The following is a 22,772-nucleotide window of genomic DNA, read 5'->3' on the forward strand; positions in this document are numbered from 1 at the left end:
AATGAAGAACACCAAAGACACAAGGATAATATTAGCCTAAGAGACAGAAAGGGCCACATAAACCAGAGACTCCATCAGTCTGAGCCCAGAAGAACTAGATGGTGCCCAGCTCCCACCAATGACCACCCTGACAGGGAACACAACAGAGTCCCTGATGGAGCAGGAGAAAAGTGGGATGTAGAACCCAAATTCTAGTAAAAACACCAGACTTAATGGTCCGACTGAGACTGGAGGAATCCTGGAAGACATGGCCCCTGGATTCTCTGTTAGCCCACAATTGAAACCATTCCCAAAGCCAACTCCTCAAAGATTAGACTGGACTATGGGACATAAAATGATACTCATGAAGACAGTCCTTCTTAGCTCAAGTACATACATGAGACTAAATGAGCAGCTTCTGTCTGGAGGCAAGATGAGAAGGCAAAAAGGGTCAGGAGCTGGTTGAACGGACACGGAAAATCCGAGGCGGAAAGGAGGAGTGTGCTGTCATAGGGAGACTAGCTAGGTTCACAAAGCAATGTGTGTATAAATTTTTGTATGAGAAACTGACTTGAACTGTAAACTTTCACTTAAAGCACAATTAAAAAAAGAAGAAAAATAACTGAGATATTTGCATGAATGAACAAAAGTCATAAATAGATAAATTATCATTTTAGGTAGTTACATCCGTTTTAGATTATTGCTGTTCTTTTACAAATAATTCAAACTGGCAACGGAAGTTTCACCTTTGTAGAAATATCTTATGCATTGTGGGGACTATTTATTAAAAAGTTTTCCTGAGGAGTCAGACAGCGTTAGAGTCAATCTTGTCTCAATTGTTTAATAAGAGTTTGATCTTGGAAAATTAATAGATTTCTCTGAACTTCAATTTCTCCATGCACGAAGGTGGGAAAAGAATAACTACCTTATTCTTTTATGAAGTTAGATGAAATAACATATGTAAAGATGTCTAATGCAAAGCCTAGCATAGTAGGTCCTCAACAGATGCCAACTGTATTACTTTCCTTACTATTTTGATTTATTCCTGAGTAGGCTTAGTCTTCAAACCATAGACCCCAACAAGGTGAAAAGCTCAGTATAATTATTACCTCTCTGAAGACGAAAGTGTTATTTATGGGGCTTGGAAAGGACTAGATATAGTTAAATCTAGGTGTAAGCTGACAAATCTCAGTACAGAATCTATATTAAAGCATTTGTATTCTTTTAGAATTGGACTGAACTGTTAAATGTCACAAATGATTCAAAAATATTATCATCTTAATGAATTTATTTAATATATGTGTAACATTTACCACTACACAGCTGTAAAGACTAAAGTTCCATATTTTCTAATATGGAATCATAATCAACATAGACTATGATGCAAAAAAGTATGATATAGAATAGTACATAGAGTATGCAATCATTTGTATAAAAGCAGATAATGTATACACACATAAATGATTACATGCATCTATGCATAGATTATTTTGGGGAGCATACATAAGAAACTTAGTAACAGTGGTTGTCTCTGGATAGGGACAGAGAAACTTTTAATCATATACTGTTTTGCACTGTAGAATTTCTTTTCTGCAATTTTTGTTTATTGCTGTTTTAATTAGAATTAGATAATAAAACACATTTATATTTTAGTGAGTAAATTTAAACTTCTGCCTTTAACCCTGGCAAATGAAAGTTTCCACCCTTATTACTGCCTCTCTGAAAAAGAAAAATTTGCATATGCGGCTTAGAAGTAAACAGACGTGGTTACAGTACACGTATAATTTATTGAACGTTTTTAGAAATTGTCCTAATATCCCCACTGATGTGCAGAAATTACACACACACACTCAAATACAGTGTTTGACTTTGCAGCTACACATTCTTAGTATCTTTTGCGGCCCATTTTCTTCCTCTAGACTCTTAATAGGAGGCATTTACCTAAGCTTAACGTCTGGTCCTCTGTTCTTCCTATATTACTTCATCATTCATCCTTATAACTTCAGAAAACATCCATGTTCTGATAATTTATAAAAAAATATTGTAAGCCTTTTTTCCTCTCTTTTTCTGGTTTCTAAACAATTCTACGGGTTCACAATCAGACTTATCTTTCCCTCTTTCCAGAAACTGCTATTAAAAAAGAAAAAAAAACCCAAACCCACTGCCGTCAAGTTGATTGACTCATAGCGACCCTATAGGACAGAGTAGAACTGCCTCATAGGGTTTCCAAAGCTGTATCTTTCCAGAAGCAGACTGCCACATCTTTCTCCCACAGAGCAGCTGCTGGATTTGAACCTCCGACCTTTTGGTTAGCAGCAGAGCACTTAACCACTGCACCACCAGAGCTCATTCTCATCAGTTGTATCACTCCCTAATCCAGTTGTTCAAAACATTCAGTGGGTATTTCTCTTTCCACTCCTACAAGCAACACCCTGTTTCAGGTCTTGACCATTTTAAATGTACATCATTTACAATTGTCCCAGCTGGAATGTGGAATTTCAGATCTTAATGCCTCTCTCTTCAAACCTACGTACTCCTTTCATTTCATTTCATTGCTTTCTTTCATCCTAATATTTTCCCAGACTTTCTCTGTAGCTCCCTTCCAAATACCTCCAAAGGCTTTTAAGTTTCTTTATAATTTGATTTCACTTGGCAAACCTCATAGTTTTAAAATCTTTATTCAATATCCTTTTTCAAGACTTGGGTCACTCTTAAAGGCCTACCTAAACCCTACTTTCTCCATGAAGCTTTGCATGAATACTCCAGTCATCACCTATCTAACTAGCCTGTAATATTAGTACAGTATTTACAGTTGGAACCATATAATTCAGCACTGAATTAAGGTCTTACATTATTTAAGTTTGATAAGTTATAGTTATTGCCCTTGCTTGACCAGATTTTTCTTTTGCAATTTGACATCAGAGATCAGTTTCCTATTTCATCTGTATTCTCAACAAGTCGTTTTAGCATTGGCCATAGAAACACCCAACAAATTTTTTTTTGATTAATCAACAACACAGGTAATTTGCCTGTCCCTAGAAACTCTGTAAATAAAGTGCTACATTGATTGTTATTTCATATAGATTTATCCTATCTTTTTAATATGAAACTGAAAATTTAAAACAAATTAATATATTCAATGCAAAACAACTTATATATCTTCATAGTTTATAAAGTGTGTTCAGTATGGCCTTCCAATAATCATGCGGGGTCAATATTATTATCTTCTTTCTATAAAAGATAAATCAAACTCATAAATGTAGCTTGACTTGCCCAATGTCACATAGCTGGTAAGTGGCAGAGCAAAATCATAAAACCAAATATTCTGTTTCCAAGACCAGTACTCTTTCCCTATATCTTTATGTTCCCTCTTGACAATTTAGTGGTGTATATACACACTGTGTTGTTTTGATCATAAATTCATATTTCTCTTTTTATGTTTTCATCCTTCTTGATTTTTAGATTGTATCATTAAAAGCTTACAGCTCACAAAGAAGTTTAGACTAGTTCTTATGTTTACAGAGAGTCTTAATTTATATCCAGGGCGATAAAAATATATCAGCATCTCTCCTCCCAAAAGCCCTTATTACTAATTATTCTCAAAATTGAAATATATCACTAACCACACATCAGCAATCCTAGAGTAATCAGAGGTGCTGCAGTCGCATCTGATGCAAAGCCAGATGTGAAACAGATGTGACTGCAGCACCACCAGAGTTCCAGATCACTGATATCAGGTAAGTGCTTTAACTTTGATTGGCTTTGGAATGGGATGGGTGGAGCTGGACTACGAGAGGCTATTAGGGGACCCCAGTTTCCCCAAGTGATTTCACCCCGGACCCCTATCAGACCCTCCCAGCTCAGCTTCCACCATCCTTATCAAAGTTTAAAGCACTTACCTGGTGTTAGAACCCTGAAACTCCAGCAGTGCTGCAACTACATCTGTCTTACTTCCAGTTTGTCAAGTAGGTACAGTTGCAGAACCTGCTTCAGCACCTGTAGCTCACACTGTTGTACCACGGCGGTTGTCCGCTGCCAAAACTGAAAATATTTAAGCTTAATTTTGTTAGGAATTTGTCATGTAACATTTCAAGAATGATTTTTCAACATGAATAGTTTCATTTTAGCTTCTTACCATTTGGATAGGGTGTTTCACATAAAGTTAGAAATTCAACAATGGGATGATCCATTTCAAGTACTGTAATTGCTTTTCCATGCATGATGGTTAAACTTGGTCTTCTGCAAGCTTTGTCATAAGACAGTCCACCAGAAAATATTATGAATGGCTCACTACATAGGAAGAAAAGTCAATGAGACCAAAAAATCCTTTAGAATGACATAAAGTGACACAACTAAGCCTGTAGGCATTGTATTCTAAATGTTTATTACCACATTAAATTCTCATTAAGTATTATTCTCATTTTATTAATGAAGTTAAGTAATAATTAAATGGAAAAATCCAAAAGAAAATTAAGATCTATCAGACACCAAAGTCTATGCTTCTAAACACTAGTCTTTATTGCCTCTAATAGTGTTGCTGTTGTTGTTAGATGGTGTTGACTTGCTTGTTGACTCATAGTGATCCCATGTGACAGAGTAGAACTGCCTCATAGGGTTTTCTAGGCTGTAATCTTTACAGGAGCAGATTGCCTGGTCTTTCTCCCATGGAGCAGCTGGTGGGTTCAAAACGTCAAACTTTCAGTTAACAGCTGAGTGCTCAACTGGTGTGCCATCAGGACTCCTTCCTCTAATAATAAATAGCTACAATTCATCAAATTCTTACCAAGTGGCAGATACTGTGCTATGTGTATACATAAAGTAAATTTTATGTAATCCTCAAAGCAACCCTGATGAGGAAAGTACTACTAGCCCCATTTTGCAGACGAGGATTCATGCAGATTAAGTAACTTGTTCAGGGTCAAGCAGCTAGTGAGTAGCAAGACATGGATTCAAACCCAGGCTCCAAAGCCCATAATTTTTTTCTAAATTTTATGTATTTGTTGTTGTTATTGAGAATATACACAGTAAAACATACACCAATTCAACCATTTCTACATGTACACTTTAGTGACTGATTACATTCTTCAACTTGTGCAACCATTCTTACTCTCCTTTTCTGAATTGCTCCTCCCTCATTAACATAAACTCATTGCCCCCTAAGGTTCCTATCTGATGTTTCGAGTTGCTTTGTCAATATAGATAACAACACCAACCCAACCCATTGCTGTCAAATCGATCCCGACTCACAGCAACCCTATGAGACAGAGTAGAACTGCCCCATAGGGTTTCCAAGGAGCACCTGATGGATTTGAACTGCCGAACTTTTGGTTAGCAGCCATAGCTCTTAACCACTATGCTACCAGGCTTTCCATCATAGAATAATACTGACTTCCTTCCAGGCAAAGGAAGGGTGGCTGTCAACAGTAGTTAGGGCTGTTCCAGATCTGAGAAAGTAATTTCTTGCCACGACAAACTTCTTTGGTGCTCTAGGCTATCATTACCATTCAGACAGGACTTTTATAATGCGTGCAGTATAATGTAATGTAAAAGTTTGGGCTCTAAAGTCAGACTACCTGTTTTTAATCCCAGCTCTGTTACTTACTGGTCAAGTTACCTAACCCTCTTAAAAACAGAATAGTTCTTAAAAGAACATAATGCTCAAGGCAGACCTTTTTTACTAGTTAAGCTAAACTATTGTTCAGTTTAAAAAGTCCATATTTTTTATTTCTAGTCTGATGAATAAGGAAGACCGAAAAGAATTGACATCTTTGAACTGTGGTGTTGGAGAAGAATATTGAATATACCATGGACTGCCAAAAGAATGAACAAACTTGTCTTGGAAGAAGTACAGCCAGAGTGCTCCTTGGAAGCAGGGATGGCGAGACTACGTCTCACATACTCAGGACATGTTATCCGGAGGGATGAGTCCCTGGAGAAGGACATCACACTTGGTAAAGCAGAGCATCAGCGAAAAAGAGGAAGATCCTCAATGAGATGGATTCACACAGTGGCTGCAACAATGGGCTGAAGCATAACAATGATTGTGAGGATGGCACAGGGCTGGGCAGTGTTTCCTTCTGTTGTACCTAGGGTCACTATGAGTCAGAACTGACTCGAAGGCACCTAAGAACAACAATGTTTTCCAAACTGTGGAATATAATTTTTTTCTGCAAAATAAGGGTTTTTCAAAACGGGACTAATAAGGCACGGCAGTCCAGGGACAAGGACTAGAAGGTAGAAGGGGACAGGAAATCTGGTGATAGGGAACCCAAGGTTGAGTAACGACAGTGTTGACATGTAGTGGGGTTCTTAACCATTGTCATAGGGCAATATGTGTACTGTTTACTGAGAAACTGTTTTGTTCTATAAATCTTCATCTAAAGTGTGAATAGCAGCACAACTGGAAGAACGTAATTGACGTCACTGAATTGTACATGTAGAAATTTTTGAAATGGTGTATCTTTGGCTATGTATATTTTCACCAAAAAAAAAAGGTCCTCCAAAGCCAAGAAGGGAGCATGTTGACATGTCAAGGGGTTGTTAACCAATGTTATAAAACAATATGTGTACTGACTGTTTAATGAGAAAATATTTGTTCTGTAAACCTTCACCTAAAGTACAATAAAAAAAAAAACTAAAAATATCATATAAAAAAAGGTTTTTAAAAAATTTAATAACTTCACAAGCATTTGCAAACCATATCTCCCTTTTGAATTTTACGATTTATACCATATATCATAGATTCTGAGAAATCCTCCAGTAAAGAAACTAGTTTACCTTTTTAAATCCAGAATTTATCAAATTTTTCAAATTTATTTGACTACAGATCATTTTCCCCCTCATGAATACCATTAGTGATTAAAGAAACATAATTTGGTAAATGCTGTACCACACACTAAGCTGTCTCCTTTATGAAATACAAACAATCTATTAAGAGAAACTTGTCAGATGGATTCTTATAGATGAAATAACCGTATCATTGACAATGTCCTCACACTGAAAGAAAACATTAATAAAAAGGAATAAATTATCAACACACGACAACCTGGATGAATCTCAAAGGCATTATCCTAAGTGAAAGAAGCTAGTCTCAAAAGGTTACATACTACATTTATATGACATTCTCAAAAGACAAAACTACAGTGATGCAAAACAGATCAGTGGTTGCCAAGGGCTAGAAGTAGAGGGAAGGTGTCACTATAAAGAGATAGCAAGAAGGAGGTTCTGAGTTGATGGAACTGTTCTATATTCTGACTGTGATGGCGGTTACAGAAATCTATACATGCAGGTTGCCATGATCCACCACCACCACCCATTGCTGTCGAGTTGACTCTGACTCATAGTGACCCTATAGGACAGAGTAGAACTGACCCATAGAGTTTCCAAGGCTGTAATCTTTGCAGAAGTAGACTGCCATACCTTTCTCCTGTGGAGTGGCTGGTGGGTTTGAACCGCCAACCTTTTGGTTAACAGCTGAGCATTTTTAACCACTGTGCCACCAGGGCTCTTGGTTGCCATGATAGGAAGGGATTAAAAGACTAACAGAAAGTGACTTTCAGTTACTACAGGGAACTTGATTGTGCAACTAATAGTAGGTAAAGAAATAAATATTCCATTCTGAAGAGGATAAACATATTAAGCCATGAGGTCATCTTGGTTGGCGTGCTAGTAGGCAAAGAGACGATGAGGGCTCAATGATTCCTAAGCAGAATGGTTGTTAATCTTGGAACTGTAAAGCAAGTCTGTGGATGACTGGTCTGATATAAAGCTAAGCAGAAAACACACCCCTCACATCTGTTACCTATGCTCTCCATTAAGAGGCCCTATTGCTATGGTATATATGGAAAAGCTCTTTCTTTGGTTCCTGCTTCTTTCACAGACATCCTAATTTTTTTCTTCACCAAGTTTCTGCTCTATAATAGATGGAGTGGAAATACAGATACTTATTTCCACTTCCAGACGGTAGCCTGTTTGCTGTGGCAATACCTTTCAGTACTCTTTACCTCAAGGCCCTCATTCACTTCACCTTTCTTTGCTTTTTAGTCTCCTTGTGTTCTGAGCTATGAAACTGCTGCTCCCAGAGGTGACTTTTCTAACATAGTAGTAGTAACAACTAATAAATACAGTGTACTAAAGAACACAAGTAAATGGGATGACAGTAATTACGATCAACATTATATGATTATTTTACAATACAAATCTGAAGATTTACTTCCACAAAAAAGGTGGATTACCAATTACTAGACCAACTCATTAGGAGTAGCTGAATAATTTTAACAATGTGGAACATCACGGATCCGATGATGACAACAGTAATCATAGTAACTTCTATTTATTAAGAAATCTACTATGTGCCACTCACCAAACTTACGACTACATGCATTATGCCTTATTCCATTTAATCCTCACAAGCATCCTCATGAGATAGGTATTAACTCTTATTTGCTGATGAGGAAACAAGTTCAAAAAAAGCTAATTAAAATTTTCAAGGTCACATAGCTGTCTTACTCAAGAGACAATTATCTTAATCACTATTTTATACTGCCTTGATTTCTGATTCCTAAAATACCTTCTCTTTACCTTCACCCTTTTCTTTCTTTGTCTGTCACCATCCTATTGTCCTTTAAGTCCCACTTAACCTCCTTTCCCAAGAAGAATTCACAAATCTCTCTCTCCACTGATCTCCTCCCACACCTTCAAGGTTGGGATCTGTGCCCTTTTCTATGCTCCCATAGCATATCTATATCAAAGCACCTGACATATATAGAAACCGCTAGTTTATAAGCCTTTCTTCTGCTACTAGACCATAATAAATTCAAAGGCAGGTGCTAATCTCTTCCAGTTTAGTATACCTAGCAAATTGTACAGTGCCCGATTTGTGGTAATAACTTAATAAATACTGTTTTAACTAAATTAAATTGAATATTGTTAAGGACTCATAGAAATACAAGTTCAAAAAAGTCTCTAAGCAACAAAATAGATGTCATAAAATCCATAGATCATGTACTTTATCATGGAAAAGCCTCTCAGGGCTTTACCTGAACCTATTTGCTTTTTTTTTTTTTTTAAAGTTTGGCTTTCAATGTTCTTAGTCTACAGAAAACAAAATACTGGATACTAGCATATAACACAGTAAGAAATATTGATGGCCAAAAAGTGAAGAGACAGAAAAACTTTTATAAACAAAAACACAAGTAAAAAGAAAAAACAAAGAACACCATAAGTTGGTAGGAATTGTTAATACAGTGGCTCCGCATCTCACTAGTCCTTGGAGTATATCACTGTATAACTGATATAAATAATGACGAATCTGGAGTCTCAAGCAAAGTTTAAATTATAAATACTGTTTTAAGAAAGAAAGTTCTAACACTTTAATTATACTAAAGTATTATAAAACTGTCGTCACTTTTACCAGTTTATGTATAGTTTAACACTAGATTGGGCTAAAGAAGTGTTGTTATATATAAACTGGTTAAAAATGACCATAATTTTATTAAACTATTAAAAGTCTAGAAGAACAAGTGTGAACTAACATTATATGTACCTATGCCTCCAGGAAATTATTCTATTGTAAGTATATAATTAATATAAAATAAGATTATCTAATTTAAAGTTGAAATAAAGTTGAGATTTAGGCAAGGTTTGTTATGTAATTTTGGATCAGAATGTTGCTAATAATTATTGCAAGTAAAAGGAACATTGTCAATGTTTAGAATATGGTTGCTATATACAAGATAAAATATTTAAATTTTTGTACCATAAAATTTACTACTCTTTTACTATGAAAATATACATAATTGTTTATCTCTCCAACTAACTGTAACCTTTCCAAGTTTAAAATGTAAGATCCTAAGGTACAGAGACTTGGTTATGTGTTTAATTCTTTCATGTGCAATACCAGTAGGCATATAGTTTTTGCCTAATAAATAACTGCTAAATGATTGCTGGAGCCCTGGTGGTGCAGTGGGTAAGAGCTACAGCTGGGCTGCTAACCAAAAGGTCAGCAGTTCAAATCCACCAGCCACTCCTTGGAAACCCTGTGGGGTAGTTCTACTCTGTTCTGTAAGGCTGCTGAGTCAGAACTGACTCGACAGCAACGGGTTTGGTTTGGTTTTAAGTGATTGCTACTTCTAATGTGTATGGCCAAAAAGTCCTCTATTGTTAAAATTAATGTATACAATACTCATCTGAATTCTCTTTGAAATTTTAAAATAATTAAAAGCTGTTATTTGCAATATTCAAATAATGATCATTATAGAAAGGCCCATTAAACAACAGGAAATCAGTTATTTTTAATGTAGAGGATTCAGTTAGTTAATATATTTTTAACTATGTAAAACTTTAAACAATAATAAACATTATCAGCTATCTGTCCTTCTTACCTTTTTTCTTACATATATTCCCATATCTCCGAAAGTAAAAATGCATACCTGTTTCTACACGTCTTGTATTCTACTTTAAGAATTGGTTTACAAGATTCAGATTTTCTTCCTTCTCTTGAACTTTTTCCTAAGGAAAGAAAAAGATTCTATTAAATCTGATTTAAATTCTATTCATCCATGAGAATGAAAAAAAATAATTGACTAAAGGAATATAAATAAAAAGTAATAATAATGTAATTATGTACTTGTCATAATTGGATAAACACACTTCTATACATCTAACATTTTTGTTGAATTTGTAAACCATTGTTAGAGTTCTAACAATTGATTGCTATAAAATCGATTAAGTTATTTATAAAATTATCCAATTTTTATTGTTTTACATTCTCCATATATGAATCTAATATCACATTATCATTTTAACTATTTAAATTTGAAGATAAAATCAGCAACTTTAGAATTGAAGACACACAGCACACATATACTTTTCTGCATAATGAAATATATTACTATGAACATCTACACTAGACTCAAATTTGTATGTATAGTACAAACAGATCCCTTCCATATGCAGAAAGCCCAAAGCAAACTATCAAAATCACTCCATTTTCAACTTTATTTAAAGGAAAGTCTATCAGACAATAAACAAAGATGGTACATTTCATATTTAAAAATAATTTTAATGACGTACTCTATTTGCACAAACCAAAAATAATAGTTTCTTACAGGGTAAGGTTTATACTGTTTAGACATCGTAAGACTTAGAATAAAGGATTAAAAAAAGAGAAGGGATTGTAGGTAGAACTACTTCTGCATATAATATACTTAAGTCTCTAGTTATGTTTTTGGTTATAATTCTACGTCTCATTTTAACTAAACTGGCATTTTTTTTGTTTATTTTTTGTTTTATTTTTAATAAGTATCTTATTTATTCTATAAACACAGTTGTTTACAGACACACGTACATACTATATAAAGAGACACTTACATGCACATATGTTTACGTTTTCAGGATAGCTTCAGAATGTTGATGTTGTTAGCTGCTGTGAGTTGGCTCTAACTCATGGCAACCTTACGTATTACAGAACAAAATGTTACCCAGTCCTGTGTCATCTTCATGATCATTGATATGTTTGAGCCCATCTTATGGCTACTGTGTCAATCCATCAGGGAATCAACACACAACTTGCCAATATCTGCCCCATGGCATGTTTTCTGAAATTGCCTTTCCTTTCTCTTAGCCTATGTCAACTAAAGAAGCAAACAATAATACAATACTGGCCATAATCATTTACATTTTGAAAGAGAAAGATAAACAAGTGTCTGTACCATATGATATGTAGAACATGATGCCTTATAAAGAGGCAAGTTTGGCTCAGAAACTCATTCTGGACAGAGGTGTTTGGGATAAGGAACAGATGGGTGCAGATTACTGGTTAGGGTAATGAAATGGGGATAGAAAGAACTGAAGGCTGGGGCATAGGCAAGAGAGAGAGAGACCCTTTCCCCTCTGTTGATGGACACTTTCATCTCTCTGTCTTCTTCATCCATTGCTTCTCCTATAATTGCCAAACCAGTAGCTGACCCAAATAGCATATGTGCAGTTGCTTGTGTATACAGAATCTGATACTATCTTTAAATCAATTCATATTAGTGCCATCATGCAATAATTTCTATAGCAGAACTAGTAAACTCCAATAATTTATTGTTTAGGTGAATGTTTTCTATGTTGATTAGATCCCCCGTCTGTTAGTAAATGAAACATGCTTAAATTTCATATTGTGTAAAATTATCAACAATTGCATTTATCGCTACTCCTTATATTCAGAGTACTGTACTACGTAATAGGGTATAAAAATATCTCACCACCAAGAGACTTAAAATTTAGTAGATTATACAAAACAAATATAAAAAGGGCAACATAAGGTACTATAAACAAATAAATGATAGACATCGAGTATCATAGGAGTGGAGAATAAAACTATTATTCCCTTTTATGATAGAAGACTTCCTAGGTTTTTACAGAAGCCTTCCTAGAAGCTAGGTTGAGCACTAAAAGAGATTTTGCGTAGGAGGGCATAAGAAAAGGGAAGGCAGAATGTGCTTACAGTGTCAAAGGAATAATAGGCCAATTTGGCAAGATTAACAAAAAATTCATGTAAGGTAATAGTGAAAATAATGTTGATCAGGTACAAAGGAGCCAGACCATGGCAACCTAAGAAATTGATTCACAGTACAGACAATGAAGAGTCATTCAAAGTTTTAAGTTGGGGAGTGATGTGTGCAAAAATATTAACATGGCTTAATTTAACAGACAATTTTGAGAGTATAAAAGACTTAAGCTAGAAGACCAAGTAGATTATTACAACAGTGCAGGAAAAGTGACGTGAAGGCCTAAGAAACATTAGAGGATGAAACTCAGAGGAAAGGATGGGTGGAAGAGATAGTGGAAATTAACAAACCAGATTGAGAATTGATCATGAAAGTTTTACAGAAAGAAGATACTATTGCCTGGAATACAGAAACTTAGGGAGTGAGTTAGTGTTATGGATTAAATTGTGTTCCCCAAAAATATGTGTTAGAAATCCTAACCCCTATACCCATAGTTATAATCCCATTTGGGAACGGGTTTTCTTTGTTTTGTTAATGAGAGTATTAGTGTAGAATGTGTTTTAAATCCGTCTCTTCTGAGATTTAAAAGGGTAGAATAAGCAAGCAGCAAGGAAACAGAGATGGGGAAAGACAGATGCCACACCAAATGAAGATTACCAAGGATTTGAAAAACAGAAGCTGAAAAGAGACAAGAACCTTTCCCTAAAAACCACAGACAGAGAAAGACTTCTCCTAGAGCCGGCACCCTGAATTCAGACTTCTAGCCTCCTAAACTGTGAGAAAATAAATTTCTGTTTGTTAAAACCACCGGCTTGTGGTATTTGTTACAGGAGCACTAGATAATTAAGACAGCTAGTTTGGGCAAAAATATTAATTCAGTTTTGGACATGTTTATTTCAAAGTATTGACTAGGCCTTATGGTAGAGATGCCCAGAACGTAAATTAAGGTTTTGAACTGAAGGACAGGGTAAAAACTGGATTTAGTAAATTGTATTTTATAAAGAATATATCTGTACCATCTAAGTTATCAAATATATTGTCATGAAATTGTTGATACTATTGACTTATTCCTTTAATATTTTTAGGACTATAGTACGTCTCCTCTCCTCTTTCATTCCTGCTGTTGGAAATTTCTGTTCCCTCTTTCATGATCAGTCTAACCAGAGCTTTATCAATTCTGTTGCTATTTAAAAACAAACAATTTTTGGCTATGTCAATTTTCTGTATTGCTTGCCACTTTCCATTTTCATCAGTCCTGCTCTTATCTCCATAATTTCTTTCCTCCTAATTATTTAGGCTTACTTTGCTCTTCTTTTTCTATCTGCTTCAGGCAGAATTGTCTATTTCTCCCTTCACATCAGTCAGTTTTTTCTTCACGTATATTTGTGCTCTGTTATTACACGCATATATGTTTATAATTGTTACATCTTCCTGATGGATTGACCATTTTATCATTAGAATTATTACTTTACCATATGTAGTTAGTACATTGCTATAATTATTACTTTACCTAATTTATTTCCTTAGACCAATACATCTTTGCTGCCACCCACTTCCTTTACCTTGTTATCTGGCAAATATAATACACACGTGTTATATTTCTGTATGTTATAAGTCCAACAAGCCATTACAAACATATTCTTTTATACACTTACTTTTTAAATCAGTTAAGAGAAGAAAGAAGAAAAATATGCATTTAAACTTTCTTTTATAATTATGTAATTACCTTTACTGGTTCTGTTATTTTGTTTGTTTGTTTTGGTTTTTGGTCTTTTTTTTTTTTCTTTTCTTTTTTTAATATGTATTTGAATTACTGTCTGGGTCATTTGCCTTCAGTCTGAAGAGCTTCCTTTAGTATTTCTTACAAGGCAGGTCTGCTAGCAACAAATTCTGTTAGCTTTGGTTTATCTGGGAAAATTTTATTTTGCCTTCATTTTTGAAAGATAGCTTTGCTGGATATGGGATTATTGGTTGACAGTTTTTCTTTGAGCTGTTTGTATATGTTATCCCACTGCTTTCATCAGCCTTCATTGTTTCTGCTGAGAAGTCAGCTATACATATCATTGGTGTTCCCTTGTAATTACTGAGTCATTTTTTGCTTGCTGCTTTCAAGATTTTCTCATTTTCTTTGCCATTCAGCATTTTTACTATGATGTGTCTGAGTGTGGATCTCTTTGCATTTATCTTACTTGGAGTTTGTTGAGTTTCCTGAATGTGTATAAGTAGGAGTTTATAAATTTAAAGTTTTTATACATACTTTCCTCAAATATTTTTTCTACCCCTTTCTCTCCTCTCCTTCCACTACACTCATTATGCATATGTTGACGTGCTTAATGGTGTCCCACATTTTGCTGAGGCTCTCTTCATTATTTTTCATTCTCTGTTCTTCAGCTTGAATAATCTCTATCAATCTATCTTCAAGTTCAGTTATTCTTTCTTCTGCCAGTTAAAATCTACTCATGAGCCCTTCTTGGGCATTTTTTATTTCAGTTACTGTTCTTTTAACTTCAGAATTTGGTTCATTTTGATCTCTTTATTAATATTCTCTATTTGATGCAACACTGTCTTTATACTTTACTGTACTTCTTCCATCATAGTTTTCTTTAATTCTATGAACATGTTTATAATGGCTACTTCGAAGTCTTTTTCTGATAGATCCAACATCTGGTCACTCTCAAAAGCATTTTCTGTTGCCTACCTTTTTCTGACGTTTGGGTCATACTTTCCTATTTCTTCCTATGCCTTGTACGCTTTTGTTGCAAACTGCACATTTTAGATAATATATTATAGCAACTCTAGGTACTGATCCCCCATCCTCCAGGGCTTGTTATTGTTATTTGCTTGTTTATTTGTTTAGTTACTAATTGAATTATTTCAGTGAAGTCAATTTCCCCTCTCACAGTGTTAAGCCCTTTCTGTTACTACTCAGGATGTAGCAGCTTTGGGTATGCCCACACTTACCCTGGGATGATACTGAGCTGGGTAGGACTCTCTTCTTCTCTTTCCCTGACCACACTCAGCTGTTAAACTCCACTAATTACCAGCTAATTTCTCAATTGTTTTCAACAATGTTCTAAGGCATGAATTGCTCTATCAAAGAATCCATTCATATTGTGGTGCTTTTGAAGAAATATTTTTTGAGATTAGTATTTTATATTTGTTTCCAATCCAGGAGCGCTCCTCCCAGGTGACTTATTCTCTGGTTCTCTCCTGAAAACTAGATGACTACAGTTTAGCCTGGATCTTGAATCTCCTTCCTATAGCCTTTCACCAAAACCTCCACTTGGGCTTCAATTTCTGCATTCTTTTGCAAACAAGTCAGTTACTTTGGGAAGAGATTAGGAGCCAATGTTGAAGCCCTGGTGGCACAGTGGTTAAGAGCTGGGCTGCTAACCAAAAGGTTAGCAGTTTGAATCCACCAGCCTCTCCCTGGAAACCGTACGGGACAGTTCCACCCTGTCCTATAGGGTCGCTATGAGTCGGAGTCGACTCGACGGCAATGGGTTTGGTTTTTTTTGTTTCACTACACCCTACCCCAGGCAAAATCTCTGAGCAAGTGCCCTGAAGCTGGTGGTGGGAATAAGGAATGGAAACCTCTCTAAATGACACCTCCTCTCTAGGACCTGAGAGGGTAGTGGAGGGGGAGTAGCAGCCTGAGGTCCTCTCAGCTTGCATAGAACCACCACCTCATGAGCTATAGCAAGGGTGACCAGGGCCCCGATCTTTTCAGCAGGCAGTGCCCAAGGTAGAGCCTCCATTCCATGATTGAGGGCTAGGCAGCAGAAGTGAGACCCCACTCTGGGCAGCAGAAGTGAGACCCCACCTCTCAGAGACCCCACCTCTCAACCACACTAACCTGGGACTTAGTCTTAGCAACAGGATGAGAAATGCAGACATCCTGCTCCTGCCAGGAAGAAACCTCTGACTGGGAGCTGATGGGATAGGGAGCCCTGTGTTCTTGGCTGCAGAAGTCTGGAGTGGAGTCTCCACTTCACTGAGCTGGGTGTGGGGAGAGAGGGAGCGATTTTGGTTCAAGTAAGACAGACTTTTGTTTTTGTTATCAAATTTTCATAGATTTCTCTTGAATAGATGTTTCTTCATTTGTTGTTAGCCCTTAGGACCATTTCCAGAGGCTTTCAATGACTGTGGGACTTTAAAAATAGTTTACACCAGATTCACTGGGATCAGGTCAACAGAACTCCTCACACTGTCATGTCAGAAGTTGATCACCTCTTATAGTTGACTTTTAAGAGTTTTTAATATATATTCTGAATATAATTACTTTATCAGAAATGTGATTTTTGAATATTTTCTCCCAGTATGTGGCTTGTCCTTTCATTGTCTTAACAGTGTCTTTTGCAGAGCAAAAGTTTTTATTTTGATAAAGTCCAATTTTCATTTTTTCTTTTATGGATCTTACTTTTGTTGTTAAATCTAAAAATTCATTGCTGAACTCAAGTTCACACAGAAGTTTTCTTATGTTTACTTCTAGAAGTTTTATACTTTTATGATTTGTGTTTAGGTCTATGATCTTTTTAACTCAAATTTTTTAAATAAGGTTTGAGGTATATGTTGGCATTTTTTTTTTAACATATCATGTACAATTGTTCCTGTAGTGTTTGTTGAAAAGTCTATCCTCTTTCCATTGAATTAAATTTACACCTTTGTCAAATATCAGTTGACTATGTGTGGGTCTATTTCTGGGCTCTCAATTATGGTCCATTGTTTATTATTTTGCTAATGCCATTGTTTCTTGATATATACTTTTATAGTAAAACTTGAAATTGGGTAATGTGATTCCTCCAAACTTTGTTCTTTTTTTTAGAATTGTTTTGGCTATTCTAGTTCTTTTACCTTTCCATATGCATTTTAGAATCAGCTACAAAAAGTTTGCAAAATTTTTATTGGAATTGCATTGAATTTATAGGTCAAATGAAAGAGAATTAACATCTTAAGTACTTTGAGTCTTTCAATTCCTGAACACAGTTTATCTCTTATTTATTTAGATCTTTGATTTTTTTTATCTGTTTATTATAGTTTTTGGCACATAGATCCCAAAATATAAATTTTTGCTTAATTTACACCATACAATTTCTTATTTTGTGCTACTTTAAATGGTATTTTCTATTTAATTTCAAATTTCAATTTTTCATCAAAGTCATACCAGAATATGATTGACGTTTTTATACTGGCCTTCTATCACACAACTTTGCTAAACTCACTTAATAGTTCTAGGAGCTTTTTTTTAATTCTTTTATATTTTCTCCATAGACAAACATGGCATCTATTAATAGAGTCAGCTTTATTTATTTCCAATCTGTATGACTTTTATTTCTTTTTCTTAACTTACTGCACTAACTAGAACTTTCAGCACAGTGATGAATGAGAGTGGTAAGAGAGGACATTCTTGCCTTATTCCCAAACCTAGGGGAGAAAGCACTCAGTCTTTCAGTATTGAGTATAATATTAACTTTAGCTTTTTAATGATACTCTTCATTAGGTTAAGGAAGTTCCTTTCTATTCCTTGCTTGCTGAGAGTTTTAATTATAAATGAATGTTGAATTTTGTCAAAATCTTTATCTGCATCTATTGAAATGATCACATGGTTCTTCTCATTCAATCTGTTAATATGGTGAATTACACTAATTTTTGAACGTTGAACCAATCTTCTGTTCCTGAAATGAAACCCGTATGGTCATGATATCCTTTTGATATACTGCTAATATTTTGTTGCAGATGTTTACATATATGTTCATGAAGATATTGTCTTTATTTTTCTTTTAAAATGTCTTTGTTTGGTTCTGGCATTAAAATAATGCTGTCCTCATACAATGAGTTGGAAGAGTTAACTTCCATTTGTCTTCTGTACTGGATTGTGCAAAATAGGTATTATTTCTTCCTTCCATCTTTGGTAGAATTTGCCACTAACTCCATCTGGGCTTGGATTTTGTTTCTGGGGAAATTTTTAAAGTACAAATTCAACTTCTTTAAAAAAAAAAATAGAGGAGTGTTCATGTTATGTATTTTTTCTGGTGGAAGTTTTATGTCTTTGGTTGGTCCATTTCATATAAATGGTTAAATTAATGGGGATAGAGTTGTTCATAGTATGCCCTTATTATCCTTTCAATCAATTGTTCATTGCTGCTATTGATTATTTGTGTCATCTCTCCCTCTCTCTCTCTCTCTTTTTCTGGTCGGTTTGGGTAGAGGTTTATCAATTTTATTGATGTTTTCCAAGAACACTCTTTTGGTTTGATTATCTCTGTTGATTACCTATTTTCAATTGCATTGATATCTGCTTTAATCTTTATAATTTCCTTCTTTATGCTTGCTTTGGGTTTAATTTCCTCTTCTTACTCTTGTTTCTCAAGATGGAAGATTGGCTTACTGATTCTAAATTTTGTTTTTTGCAATATAATTTACTGCTCTAAATTTCCATCTAATTTCTACTTTAGTTGCATGCCACAACCTTTGATATGTTAGATCATAATTTTTAATTCATTTTAACTTCCTTTAAGACTTCTTTGTCCCATTGGTTATTCAGAAGTGGGCTGTTTAATTTCTAAATATTTTGGGATTGTCTAGACATCTTTCTGCAATTGATTTCTAGTTTAATCTGTTATGGTCCATGAATGTACTTTGTATCATTTCTATTTTTTATTTGTTAAAGTTCATTTTATGGCCCATAATAGGGTCTAATTTGGTGACTGTTCCATATCTGCTTGAAAAGAATGTGTATTCTGCTACTGTAGGGTGAATTGTTCTATAAATGTCAATTAGGTCAAGTTTGTTGATAGTGCTCAGGCTACCTACATCTTGCCTACTTATTCCATCGATTGTTGAGAGATGAGTTTTGAAGTTTCCAAATATAACTGTGGATGTGTCTAGTTCTATTTGCAGATCTATAAGCTTTTGCCTCATGTATTTTGAAGTTCTGTTTTAGGTACATAGTAATTTAAAATTGTTATGTCTTTTTGGAGAATTGACTCATTTATTTTTAGGTTATGTCCCTCTTTATCCCTGATAATATCCTTTGATGCCTCCTTGGTCTGAAATTAATGTAGCTTCTCGATCTTTCTTTGGGTTGATATTTGCATGCTGTATCTTTCTCCATCTGTTTCTGGTAACTTATTTATGTCTTTATTTAAAAAATGTTTCTTATAGACAGCATATAGATCAGACTTGTTTCTTCATTCAATCTGAGAATCTCTTTTAACTGGATTGTTTATACCATTAACATTTAAAGTGATTATTGATATGGTTGGATTAAAATCGACCACAGTGCTAGCTGTTTTCTATTTGTTGTTTCCTTTTCCTCCTTTTCTACATTCTTTGGTTTTGAGCATTAAAAAAATCACTAAAAAAGTGATTCCACTTTATCTCCTGTATTGACATACTATTTATACATTTTTAAAATGTTTTAGTTGTTTCCCTAAGGTTTAAAATATAAATTTTAAAAATAATCTGAGCATACCATTAAATAATAATGTGCTACTTCATGTGTAGTGTAAGGACGTATAATAGTATGATTTGCTTTGTCTTTCTGGACTGGACTTTATTGTTGCCTTTTCATAGTTCTCTTAAATTTTTGCTGAAAGCTGGACATGTTGTACAGGACAACAGACACTGAGGTAAAAGTTTTTCATGCTTAGAGATGTGATTATCTCTCTTCTCCCAGGCCTTTAGTGGAGGGTGGGAGGAGGAAGGATTAGTGTTAATCTATCTAGGGTTTATCTATCTAGAGTTGAAGTTTGTTGTTACTATGGCTACCCTCAATGCATGAATGGCTTCAAATTTCTCTAGTTACATCTTGTGTTTAGGGTGTGGGTTAGATTGTCAGAGAGTTTTTCTCAATATTTACTCCCCAGAATCTGTCTCTTACATTTTCCCCAGCTGTATTCCATTGTTATTTTTACCTGTTAACTTGTTAAATTATTTAATTTTTGTCATACTGGTGGGACCAACAATGGTGAGGGGCATTTTCTGATGTTTTGCTTAACCATTAGTCTTAGGCAGGCTCTGTGAACCTAGATTTTGACGGTGGGACCTTCAAAACTGTTCCTGCCCCTCCTCTAGCAGTTGACTGGGTCTAGTATATATTCCTGCCCCTCCTCTAGGGGTACAGTTTATTTTTTCCTCTTCATTTCCCCCAGCTGCAATAAGTCTCCACCAGTGCTCTCAGGTAACAGTTTTTGTTGCTATTTCCCTATAGGTTAAGACTTTTGTCAGTAGGAAAGATAGGGGAGACGGGCCTTGGTGGAGATTTGGCCTCAGCTGCTCTTTCCCTTGTTCAGCCAGAATGATGTGGGAAGCTTTCTTAAGTGTTCTCTCTTGTCTTCCCTGTGGTTGCCTAGTAGGGTTCATGGAAAAAAACCCTGCAAGATGGTGCAAAAATCTTATGTCTGCAGTCCCAAGGGGGTTTATACTTTCACATTAACCCACAATTACCCTTTAGGAATTCATGAATAAATGTTTTTGCTAAATCTTTGTACTAGGTTTTATGACATTCAGTGCTATCTACCCTAGATAAGCAAAAGCTCATGTGAGAGTACTCTGATGAGTTCAAGAAAAGTTGTTAGTTTTCAGTTTGTCCAGCTTCTTATTGTTGTAAGGATGGAACTGATGTTATTTCTTGCTTTCTATATCTCTGAGGTAAAACTGGAACTGCTTCTGGTTGATAATTTGATAGAATTTTTAGCAGATAAAATGTCTTTATTCTCTACTTATGTTTTTCTCTTATAATAGCTTTGTATGTATGGGTGCTAACTGATGTTAATCTTGAAATAGTTAATTCTTTATAGACCCACAAATAACAGGTAGCAGTAAGGGGTTTATGTGGCTTAATACATATCTGAGTCTTAGAACACCTTCTTCTGTTGGTTGAGTGATGTACAATTTCATTAATTGATGATACTTTTTTTGGGGGGTGGGTGTTGAGGTGTTATTTTGTCTTCAGATTTTGTGATTATTTTTTGTTTTTTTCCAGACCCTACACCACCAAGCCTCCAATGGCTGCATCTTCCTTTATTTTAGAAATGGTTCCCTCCTAAGACTGCCACTTCTGGACTGGCATATTTTCAGGCCCCTCCATTTTTTTTTGTAACCTTTTATTTTGATATAAACTTAAGGAAAAGTTGCCACATTAGTACTAATAACTCCTTTATACTCTTTATCCAGATTTACTAATTGTTTATTTCCACATTTGCTTTCTCACACACACTCTAACATTATTTTTCTTCTGAACCATCTGACATTGTGTTCCTTTACTCTTAAATAATTCAGTGCGTATTTACTAACGACAAAAATGTTCATATATATAGTCACAGATCATTTGTCACAACTGAAAAATTTAACATTGATACAATACTACTAACTAGTCCACAGTTCATAGCAAAACCATGGTGAGATATCACTGCACACCCACTAGGATAGTTACAGTCAAAAAGACAGATTAAAAACAAGTGTTGACAAGGATGTGGAGAAACTGAGGACGTAATATATTACTGGTAGAAATATAAAATTGTGCTACCACTGTGGAACACAGTTTGGCTGTTCCTTAAAATGTTACACATAAAGTTACCATATGACCTAGCAATTTCACATCTAGGAATATACCCAAAAGAAATGTGTTCTCATCAAAACTTGTGCACAAATGTTCATAGCAGCATTATTCATAATAGCCAAATATGGAAACAACAAAAATGGCCATCAACTGATGAATGGATAAATAAAATGTAGCATATCTATACAATGGAATGTTGTTCAGAAATAAAAAGGAATGAAGTACTGATACATGCTACAACATGGATGAACCTTGAAAACATTATACTAAGTGAAAGAAGGATGTCCCTGGGTGGTGTAAACAGTTAAGTGCTCAACTACTAGCCAAAAGGTTGGTGGTTCAAACCTATCAAAATATACCTCAGAAGACAGGCCTGGTGATCTGCTTCTGAAAGATCACCACCTTGACAATCCAGAGCTCTACTCTGCACACATGGGTCGCCATGAATCAGAATCGACTCAACAGCAGCTAACAACAAGTGGAAGGAGCAAGTCCCAAAAACCACATACTATTTGAGTCCATTTATATGAAATGTCCAGAATAGGCATATACAGAGACAGAAAGAAGATTAGTATTGTCTAGGACTGGAGGAGTTGGGATGAGGAATGATTGTTAATGAGTATGGGATTTCTGTTTGGGGTAATAAGGGTGTTCTAACATTAAATTGTGCCGATGGTTGCACAAGTGCAAATATACTAAAATCCACAGAACTGCATACTATAAGTGAGTAAATTGTA

At 35.2% G+C, this 22,772-nt stretch overlaps 1 protein-coding gene across 2 annotated transcripts in view; it reads right to left on the bottom strand.

Moving 5' to 3' along the window:
• The window catches only part of STXBP5L (syntaxin binding protein 5L), a 399,309-nt gene that overhangs the window by 223,557 nt on the left and 152,980 nt on the right, over nucleotides 1-22,772 (bottom strand). For both annotated transcript variants that reach the window (XM_004373644.3, XM_004373645.2), the window contains exons 9-10: nucleotides 10,410-10,488; nucleotides 4,115-4,269 (exon numbers count right to left, since the gene is read on the bottom strand). In XM_004373644.3, the coding sequence (XP_004373701.1) occupies nucleotides 4,115-4,269; nucleotides 10,410-10,488 (234 nt within the window). The remainder of the gene's footprint in view (nucleotides 1-4,114; nucleotides 4,270-10,409; nucleotides 10,489-22,772) is intronic.

Source organism: Trichechus manatus, unplaced genomic scaffold, assembly GCF_000243295.1.
Source record: "Trichechus manatus latirostris isolate Lorelei unplaced genomic scaffold, TriManLat1.0 scaffold00026, whole genome shotgun sequence".
Taxonomy (NCBI): domain Eukaryota; kingdom Metazoa; phylum Chordata; class Mammalia; order Sirenia; family Trichechidae; genus Trichechus; species Trichechus manatus.